The sequence below is a fragment of the Gigantopelta aegis genome, chromosome 4 (genome assembly GCF_016097555.1).
Source record: "Gigantopelta aegis isolate Gae_Host chromosome 4, Gae_host_genome, whole genome shotgun sequence".
NCBI lineage: Eukaryota > Metazoa > Mollusca > Gastropoda > Neomphalida > Peltospiridae > Gigantopelta > Gigantopelta aegis.
In genome coordinates, this window is record NC_054702.1 from 108,258,381 (window position 1) to 108,269,608 (window position 11,228).

The 11,228-nt window shown below is 36.9% G+C and overlaps 1 protein-coding gene across 5 annotated transcripts in view; it reads right to left on the reverse strand.

The window, feature by feature from the left end:
* Positions 1 to 11,026, reverse strand: part of LOC121371713 (tricalbin-3-like) — a 66,685-nt gene extending 55,659 nt beyond the window's left edge. For all 5 annotated transcript variants that reach the window (XM_041497811.1, XM_041497808.1, XM_041497809.1 and 2 more), the window contains exons 1-2: positions 10,628 to 11,026; positions 2,240 to 2,325 (exon numbers count right to left, since the gene is read on the reverse strand). In XM_041497811.1, coding sequence (XP_041353745.1) covers positions 2,240 to 2,325; positions 10,628 to 10,950 — 409 coding nt within the window. In that variant the 5' untranslated portion in view covers positions 10,951 to 11,026. The remainder of the gene's footprint in view (positions 1 to 2,239; positions 2,326 to 10,627) is intronic.
* Positions 11,027 to 11,228: the final 202 nt, after the last annotated feature.

The following is an 11,228-nucleotide window of genomic DNA, read 5'->3' on the forward strand; positions in this document are numbered from 1 at the left end:
AAAACCATAACGTTTTTCATAAACGGAATGTAAAAACTACATGAATGTACTGGTATACCCATTTCACAGTTCTTATTAACTGGTACTACATATAACAAGCATTTCAAACCAATGGATTATTTAAATACTACAGAGGTCAACCTGCTTGGGTTCGGGTTCAGGTATATTATTTACATGCTCATGTGCCACTAGAGCTTCAAGCATGTCTGTCCAGCGGCCGAGCTCTGGATAGCCAGAAAGTCTGCTCCGGGGTAGAAATGGTCAACCTGCTTGTAATTATCAAAGAAACATTTCAAAAGGCATATCAGAATTTTGTAGGGTTTCTTTATGAGGATCAATTTCCCAAACCAGACTATATTAAGCTGCTACAACAAGTAACAACATGACAAATGGTGGTGTGCTGCCTGCAAGTATATTAATGTTTTTGTCACAGATATATGAACAACTTATTCATAACGTACAGTGCATATAAATTACTGGCAACACTATGAATAATTTTACAGTATGTACAATAAGTGAAGTGATGACTGAAGAATTCTATCCCATCATAACAGTACCAGTAAAACATTTAAAATTCATAACCTATCTATAAATGTCAACTGTTACATGACTAAATTAGTGTCACTGATATTTCATGTCAGCTTGTAACTTCCAAACTAAAATTAACACCTTGGGTGATAAGATTACACACATATGTGTTTGCATCAATAGCACATATACAATTTGTTTTGTTTAACAATACCACTAGAGCACAATGATCTATTAATTAGCGGCTATTGGATGTCAAACATTTGGTGATTTTTTACATATAGTCTTAGAGAGGAAACCTACTACATTTTTTCATTAGTAGCAAGGGATCTTTTATATGCACCATTCCACAGACAGGATAGCATGTACCACAGCCTTTGATATACCAGTTGTGGTGTACTGGCTAGAACTGAAAATGGGCCCACCAACGGGGATCGATCCTAGACTATCCATGCATGAAGCAAGTGCTATATGTACATATATGTATACAGACATATGCACACATAAATAGTAACACACACACACATACACAGTAATGCACATAATAATCTTATATTTTCTTTCAGTTTTTAATCCGATATTTTACCTATCTGCAAATGTCACGTTGCATAATTCTCTTTGTCAAGTCTGCTTCTGTGCAGTGTTGCACTTCATAGATATGCAGCACTGTTTGCATGTCAAAAGGTAATAAAAATAAAAATAACAAAGAACCAAAGTAAAGATACAATAAAAGGTTATTTTCAGCTTTCTTGTACCGCAGCTGTTTTGCATTGGCCTGTGAGTGAATGAGTCAGGTATAGTGATATACATTGTAAATTAAAGCATGCACGGATCCCAATATATTAAACTAGAAGTGGGTTTTGCCCCAGGGTTCAACCTCAAGTAGAAAGACAAACATTGAGACACTTTAACTCTGGGACTAGAGTTTGCTTACTGCTCAGCTGTCTTGTACAATTTGAAACCAAATACTTTAATCCAAGGTAATTTAAAGACATTTTCTAATTGCTAAGTAATGAAAGTTGACATGATGGTAATAATAAGTATATGTGGTCAGTATATTGGTCATTTATGATGGGAAAATACAGGAATGTTATTCAACCAGGGATGCCATTAATAGGTGGCTGTCAATGATTTTTCGTTGCTTAATTAATAAATGTTTGCTGAGTAAAGAATTACAAAGAATAAATACTTCCCAACTGAATATTAGTATTTCTTTTACATAATTTGTGTATGTTGATAACCTTGGGATATGCATTGGAAACGTTGTCCTTGATTGGTTAAACTAGCTGGGACTTAATGTATGGTGTTAATCTTTAAGATAAACCAATGCAATTGCATCATTCTTGTAATAGCCATCTATAATTTAATTTTCACCTGTTACTGCTATTCTTAAAGTCATCTCTGTCAACAGCATCCAAGCTTTTTTTAAATTACAGCTTTAGGTGTTTAACATACTATTATGGTAACTGGAACACTTGGTATGTATAGTGAAAAAATAAACCCAGTTTTATATTAATAACCTTTGATATACACATATATCAGTCCTGGAGCTATTGCTGAAATGGAAACAGTCAGATTGGTCTACTTATCAAGTAGAATTCATCCTACAACTGACGCCATATAAGCGTAAATAAAATGTGTTGAGTGTGTCATTAAGTAAAACATTTCCTTCACCCTACAATCCAATTCTTCTCAGTCAAGTATCACGTACCTAAAAATGAAGGTTTGATGTCAACGAGTCTTTCATCTAGCCTCTTCTTGACAAGATCTTCTATAGTACTTGAGCTGAACACCCACCTGAAAATATACAGATTGAACTAAATAAACCAACACAAATCCATATAATCATCCATCCACCTATCTACCCATCTACTATTCATCCACCCATCTATTCATTCATCTATCTAACCATCTATTCATCCATCTGCCCATCCATTCATCTACCCATCCATCCATCTGCCCATCCATCCATCTACCCAATCCATCCATCTACCCAATCCATCCATCTGCCAATCCATCCATCTGCCAATCCATCCATCTACCTACCCGTCCATCCATCTATCTGCCCATCCATCCATCTACCAATACATCCATCTACCAATACATCCATCCATCTACCAATACATCCATCTACCAATACATCTATCTATCCATCCATCTATCCATCCATCCACCATCCATCCATCCATCCATCCATCCATCCATCCATCCATCCATCCATCCATCCATCCATCCATCCATCCATCCATCCATCCATCCATCCATCTACCAATACATCCATCTACCAATACATCCATCCATCTACCCATCCATCCATCTACCGATACATCCATCTGCCGATACATCCATCTACCCAATCCATCCATCTGCCAATCCATCCATCTACCAATCCATACATCTACCCAATCCATCCATCTGCCAATCCATCCATCTGCCAATCCATCCATCTACCAATACATCAATCCCATATACCCATACATCCATCTGCCAATACATCCATCTACCCATATATCCATCTGCCAATACATCCATCTACCAATACATCCATCTGCCAATACATCCATCTGCCAATACATCCATCTATCCATTCACCCATCCATCTACCAATCCATCCATCTACCCATAGATCCATCCATCTACCAATCCATCCATCTACCAATACATCCATCTACCCATCCATGCATCTACCAAAACATCCATCCATCCATCTACCAATCCATCCATCTACCAATACATCCATCTACCCATCCATGCATCTACCAATACATCCACCCATCCATCCATCTACCAATACATCTATCTATCCATCCATCTATCCATCCATCCATCCATCCACCAATACATCCATCTGCCAATACATCCATCCATCTACCCATCCATCCATCTATCGATAGAATCCATCTGCCGATACATCCATCTGCCAATCCATCCATCTGCCAATCCATCCATCTACCCAATCCATCCATCTGCCAATCCATCCATCTGTCAATCCATCCATCTACCAATCCATACATCTACCCAATCCATCCATCTACCAATCCATCCATCTGCCAATCCATCCATCTGCCAATCCATCCATCTACCAATACATCAATACATCCATATACCCATACATCCATCTACCCATACATCCATCTGCCAATACATCCATCTACCAATACATCAATCTACCCATACATCAATCTGCCCATACATCCATCTGCCAATACATCCATCTACCAATACATCCATCTACCAATACATCCATCTGCCAATACATCCATCCATTCACCCATCCATCTACCAATATATCCATCTACCCATCGATCCATCCATCTACCAATCCATCCATCTACCAATACATCCATCTACCCATCCATGCATCTACCAATACATCCATCTATCCATTCACCCATCCATCTACCAAAATATCCATCTACCCATCCATCCATCCATCCATCTACCAATACATCCATCTACCCATCCATGCATCTACCAATACATCCATCTATCCATCCATCTACCAATTCATCCATCCTCCCATCCATGTACCAATTCATCCATCCTCCCATCCATGTACCAATTCATCCATCCATCCTCCCATCCATCTACCAATTCATCCATTCTCCCATCCATGTACCAATTCATCCATCCTCACATCCATGAACCGATTCATCCATCCTCCCATCCATGTACCAATTCATCCATCATCCCATCCATCTACCAATTCATCCATCCTGCCACCCATGTACCAATTCATTCATTCTCCCATCCATCTACCAATTCATCCATCCTCCCATCAATCTATCAATTTATCCATCCATCTACCAATTCATCCATCCATCCTGTCATCCATCTACCAATTCATCCATCCTCTCATCAATCTATCAATTTATCCATCCATCCTCCCATCAATCTATCAATTTATCCATCCATCCTCTCATCCATCTATTAATTCATTCATCCATGTTCCCATCCATCTACCAATTCATCCATCCATCCTCCCATCCATCTACCAATTCATCCATCCTCCCATCCATCTACCAATTCATCCATCCACCAATTCATTCATCCATCCTCCCATCCATCTATTAATTCATTCATCCATGTTCCCATCCATCTACCTATTCATCCAGCCATCAATGTTCTCCCCAATCATCCACCCAGCAAATCACCCATCCATCCATTTACCTATCCATCCATTCATCCACTGTCTGAAAGGCCTTTTTCTCATTATAATATTGATTATACTCATCCATCCATCCATCCATCCATTTATGCATCCATCTGTCCATCCATCTATCTATTCATCCATTTACCCATCCAACCATCATCTGAAGGACATTGTTCTCATTATAACATTGTTTGTTAAATAACAGAGAGAGTAAGGGAAGAAAATATGAAAAGTGTAGCTGAAAAACAAGTAATTCAGATCAATATTTACAATGTAAGTTAAAGCAAGCAATAAACTTGGCCTTAAGGTAACTTAAAGAAGAACATGTACATACATGTATCTGGATATTAAAGTAATAACTGCCATGTTAGTCTTGTAGGACAATACACTTTTATTAAATAAACAACTATCATCTAAATATAAACAACTATTATTATACCATTATAACACAACGTTAAATATTTACCATTTTATAAGGTATCTGTAAGAACATACATGTATGCTGCTATAAAATATTCTACATACTTGAAATACAGTAAGCATGTCTGTTTAGGAGACAAGAACAAATATAAATAACGGTAATCTTGATCAAACCTGTTCAACAAGTTTTAAAGCATTTCTGCTTCATAGAAGTAATGGGGAACAAGATGAATATGCTGTGGAAAGTTCTGAGTTCTATGTCTAATATTAGGCTTTAACAAATTTGGCAGCTGTAACTTCCAAAACATGAACTTTTCTAAAACTCAAAACATGAACTGTTCTAAAACTCAAAACATGAACTGTTCTAAAACTCAAAACATGAACTGTTCTAAAACTCAAAACATGAACTGTTCTAAAACTCAAACATGAACTGTTCTAAAACTCAAACATGAACTGTTCTAAAACTCAAAACATGAACTGTTCTAAAACTCAAACATGAACTGTTCTAAAACTCAAACATGAACTGTTCTAAAACTCAAACATGAACTGTTCTAAAACTCAAACATGAACTGTTCTAAAACTCAAAACATGAACTGTTCTAAAACTCAAACATGAACTGTTCTAAAACTCAAACATGAACTGTTCTAAAACTCAAACATGAACTGTTCTAAAACTCAAACATGAACTGTTCTAAAACTCAAAACATGAACTGTTCTAAAACTCAAACATGAACTGTTCTAAAACTCAAACATGAACTGTTCTAAAACTCAAACATGAACTGTTCTAAAACTCAAACATGAACTGTTCTAAAACTCAAAACATGAACTGTTCTAAAACTCAAACATGAACTGTTCTAAAACTCAAACATGAACTGTTCTAAAACTCAAAACATGAACTGTGTTCAAACTCAACTTTTTATCATTCCTATTTTAAAACAAACAGTTGTGATAAAAAAAGAAGAAAGAAAAAAAAGAAGAAGAGATAGCAGGTAGCATTACATTTCACTTCAGGATGGATGATAAAAGAATGAACCATCGCTATACTATTTTGAGTATTCATTTAACTATTTACTGTCTGGCAATTCATTTCCCTGGCAGCAGTAATCATCAGTGTTATACCCCAGGTTGTGATCATCTGTCATTCTGGCTATCTTAGAACATCTAGTGCAGATCTAGTGAACATGCTGATCACTTGGAAACATGGAGATGAGCAATGTCATAATAAAAAGCCATCCACTGATTTTATACATTGTTCAAATGAGTGTTCTTCTGCTAATAAACCAGGCCTCTGAGAATTGAACATTTGCATAAACCATTTATGGGTTACGCAAAAACAAATTCAGGTAATCTATTTAATTTTTACATAACCCATCACGATCATGTAAATGATGTCATAAATTCAATGTGTGAATGAAAAATGGGTTAAGCTATGTCTCCATGTGCACGTATGCGTATGCGTTAACATGTGCATATGCATAATGACGCAAACTCTACTTATGCATATGCATAATGACGCAAACTCTACTTATGCATATCCATAATGACGCAAACTCTACTTGAATGAATGAATGTTTAACGACACCCCAGCACGAAAAATACATCGGCTATTGGGTGTCAAACTATGGTAATGCAAATAAATAAAGTGATGATCAACATCAATATAAAAATTCATGGTTTAAACAAAAACAATGTAAAGAACTGTGCAAAAATACAAATACAAATATCACAGAATTTTACGGACACCGAATTTTACTCTAAACTTCAATTTGTGCTGTATTGGCCATTCTCAAAGAGAATGTTACACCCCTGCACCACGGTGAGGTTACAGCACGTGCAGGGGCAAACTCTACTTATGCATATCCATAATGACGCAAACTCTACTTACACGAGCGACATGTGCGAACTAAACAACACTCTCGCAATTTTCAGAGCCCTGTAAACATGTCAATTTACTGTTTGTAAAAATCTGTAATCCATGTAATAATATTCCACGTCTAATATCAACGTCTCAGGCCATCCACACCGTGCTAATGTCATCCTACTGAGATTTTTAACACTACTGAAATGTCCATAATATAAAGTTTGTTTTGTTTAACGACACCACTAGAGCACATTAATCATCGGTTATTGGATGTCAAACATTTGGTAATTCTGACATGTAGTAGTCATCAGAGAAAATCTGCTGCATGTTTCCTAATGCAGCAAGGGATCTTTTATATGCACTTTCCCAGACAAGAAAGTACATACCATGCCCTTTGACCAGTTGTGGTATACTGGTTGGAATGAGAGAAAAAAAACAATCAGCTGAATGGATCCACTGAAGTGGTTTGATTTTGCAATGCAAGAACCTCAAGCAAGCACTCAACCAACTGAGCTAAATCCTGCCCCGTCCATAATATAACACAAAATATTGTTTGTTTTCATTTACCCAATATTACTTTTAACCTGCTTTCACTAATTTTGTTATGTGCTCATTTTACTTGTATCTTTTAATACAAATATTATTACCATAAATATCACCCACTTAAATAATGCTGAATTTTAGTATTTTAACATACTGTGTAGAAAGGCAGCTGAATGTATTTAATATTAAAATACCACTTGAAATATATTCTAAATAAAGTGTTTTCCCCTTAACGACCTACCATGTTGTTTTCCAACAAGTTAAAGGAAACAATGAAATTTTATGGTTTGGCTTAGTAAAATGGAATAAATCTGAATTGAGACCTTAAGCAACATGCAGTTAGGTTTCTCTCAGAACAGAACTGGAGGTGGGAAGAAGAAAAAAGTGTTTTATTTAATGACACACTTAACACATTTTATTTATGGCTATATGGCATCAGACATATGGTTAAGGACCACACAGATACTAAGAGACGGAACCTGCTGTCGCCACTTCATAGGCTACTCTTTTCAATTAGCAGCAAGGGATCTTTTATATATACCATTCCACAGATAGTACATACCACGGCCTTTGTTACACCAGTTGTGCAGCACTGGTTGGAATGAGAAATAGCCCAATGGGTCCACCAACGGGGATTGATCCTAGACCGACCGCACATCAAGCGAACGCTTTACCACTGGACTACGTCCCGCCCCGAACTGGGGGTGAGATGCAGGCCAATGGCAGAGTGCTTACCTGGGGTGCTATGAGTCAGTCCTGATAAAAGTTATTCAGTGGACTCCAGTTTTTTCTCATCTCAACCAGTGCACCATGACTGGCCATCTAAGGTTGTGTCATCCTGTCTATGGGTAGGTGCATATAAAACATTTATTCCTGTTCCAATCATTGCCCAATAACTGGTTCATTAAAGGTCATGGTGTGTGCTGTCCTGACTGGGAAAGTGCATATATAAAAATCCCTTGCTACTAATAGAAAAATGAATCAGGTTTCCTCTCTAAGACTATATGTCAGAATTACCAAATGTTTGAAATACAATAGCCAATGATTAATAAATCAATGTGCTCTAGTGGTGTCATTAACAAAACAAACTTTCTATAAAATCTATTGCTGGTTTATCAGTAGGAGTAGCCTATGTGGTAGCAGCAGGTTTCCTTTCTTTTTTTCTATCAACCAAATGTGTAAATAATCATGTGTTAGACCAAATATCTGTAGTTAAAATGTGCTGTGGTGTCATAAAACAATATCCCTTTCCTTTCCATCCAGAACTGACCACATGGTGAGAATGGTAGGCAGGTTTGTTTACACACATGTGGCACTAGCCACAAAATATTGTTTTATTTAAACTGAGCATGCATATATTATACATATAATATATATGCTATGTAAACCATGTAATATGTTCATGTTCTTATGGGTTGTGCTATTATAGATCGTTTAATTATATTCAGTGAACCGAACCGTATGGTTGCCATCAATAAATGTCTGCTTGCAACGTTTCACATTCACTCAAGTGTGACTGACTTACATATGAATCTGTCAAACACAGTTACCAAACAACTCAAATACTGAGCTGTTAACTGCTACATCTTTATCGCTCTAAATACCAACATTACAGGTGCCCTGCATATTTCATATTTTGTGCACCAATAGATTTTTAATGTTCAAAATTGTCATTTGTAGATGTAACACCAATATATATATATATATATATACACACACACACACACACACAAATGTTTCTCCTAATATGCAAGTGAAGTGTGGTGCACCTTTCCACTTTTATTGCCCAGCAAGCAGCCCTTTTGATATCTATCAACTACCTCCACCAATCTCCATACCAGTGCACTAGCTGATTTCACTAGCCTCTTAATTGGTTTCCTTCACTGTAACTGATTTCATTTTAATTCATTGATTTCAACTTATTTTTGTGCTTAAATCCAATAAAGGTTGAAGCACGCTGCCCTGGACACACACCTCAGCTGTCTGGGCTGTCTGTCCAGAACAGTGGGTTAGTTGTTAGTGAGAAAGATGAGGATGTAGTGGTCTTACACCTATCCACTGAGTAATTAATACCTGTTCAGGGTGGGAGCTGTTACCGGGCTGCAAACCCAGTACCTACCAACCTTATGTTCGATGGCTTAACTACAATAACACTGAGGCCAGTGATTCATTTTAATTTATTTTCATGCTTAGGCTCAAGCACACTGTCCTGGGCAAACAAATCAGCTATCTAGGCTATAAGTAGGTTAATCATTAGTTGTTAGTAATTAGTGAGAGAGAAACTGGACTAGTGGCCTACCCACTGACTTGCTCTCAGCGTGAACCTACCAGACTAAAGCCAGACTAATGGTTTAGCCACCAAATCAGCGATATTAACTATTTAAAACCTTTGTACTGGCAGATATATATATTCATGAAATACCAACTAGTATATTTCAAAGGACCAATCATTGTTTTAGAGGTATGCTGTGTTTGTAAAGTTTTGTATTAAGAAACTTACTTCTTTAAACTTTCATACTGTTGATGTAAATTATTTTAAATTGTGAAGAAAAATCTTACAATCTGTACAAATGAACAACAAGCAGCCGAGTTCAGCAGATCTGACATTGATTGCATGCACCCAGCTTAAAAAACAAACCTCACCAAGTTTTAAGCATAACAGATTTAGGAATGACAATTGTGCATTTATGTTAATTTTATCTGTGTACCTGGTGAGTAACCTAATTCTAAATTTATTGCTGACTTTGATACATTGATGTTCCAAATGTACTTTAAACTTGTAAACAGATTTTGCAATGAAATAGCATATTTTAGTATTTGACTACTAATTTGCTGCACATCTAGTGTCAGTTGGTGCAAAATTATTCTAACCAATGATTGATGGTGAAATTTCAATTGATTCTAAACATATTCTATATTGGAAGCCAAGAGGGAGAAGGGGTCACCCCCCACCCCCCCTCCATAAATTTTGATGACAATGCATTGCTTCAAATTGAAATACACTACTCTCCCCATCCCTGTTGCTGCCTATGTTAGTAAAGGATGTTATAGGCTAATATGGTGAGGCGAGCTTGTTACTTTTAACTCAGTACTGAACTGCCTGAACTCAAGTGACTTACTTACCATCTATTCAATAAAAAGTTTAACCACTCCACCGTTTCACTCTGTCTTAATGCCCTTTTTCTGTGCAGTGCTGCCTCTTCGTAATCCAGATGTTTCTTTATAATTTTGGAGGTCTGACTTTTCCATATTACAAACAAACTGGATACCAAGAAAAATATCCACAGTGAAGAAAAGCCAAAGTAACCCAGCGCCCAGGCCAAAGCAACAACACCTGCAACCAACAGATACATTCCTGTCAAGCCGGTTACTGTTTGTTTCTGATCTAAATGTCGCATGGAGTCTGCCAACCCAATATCACCATTTGGAACTGTTCTGGATGGCATTGCGCTGAAATAGTGTTTTCCTGCTTTTTCAAAACATAAAAAGGACCCCAGAAAGTAATGTTGACATCTTGTCCGACTTAGATTCGTGTAATCGGTAATTCTCGGTAGATTCCGGTAGATTGTTTTATCCTCGGAACTGGGAGCTAGGACGGTGTAATCAGTATTTGGATCCATATCGTTTTTGGTTCATGTTTGCTTCATAATCAAGATTGTTTCGGTATCGTTATTGTTTATGCAAAACTTTATTTTGAATATTAATGTGCATTATTTATTAATAA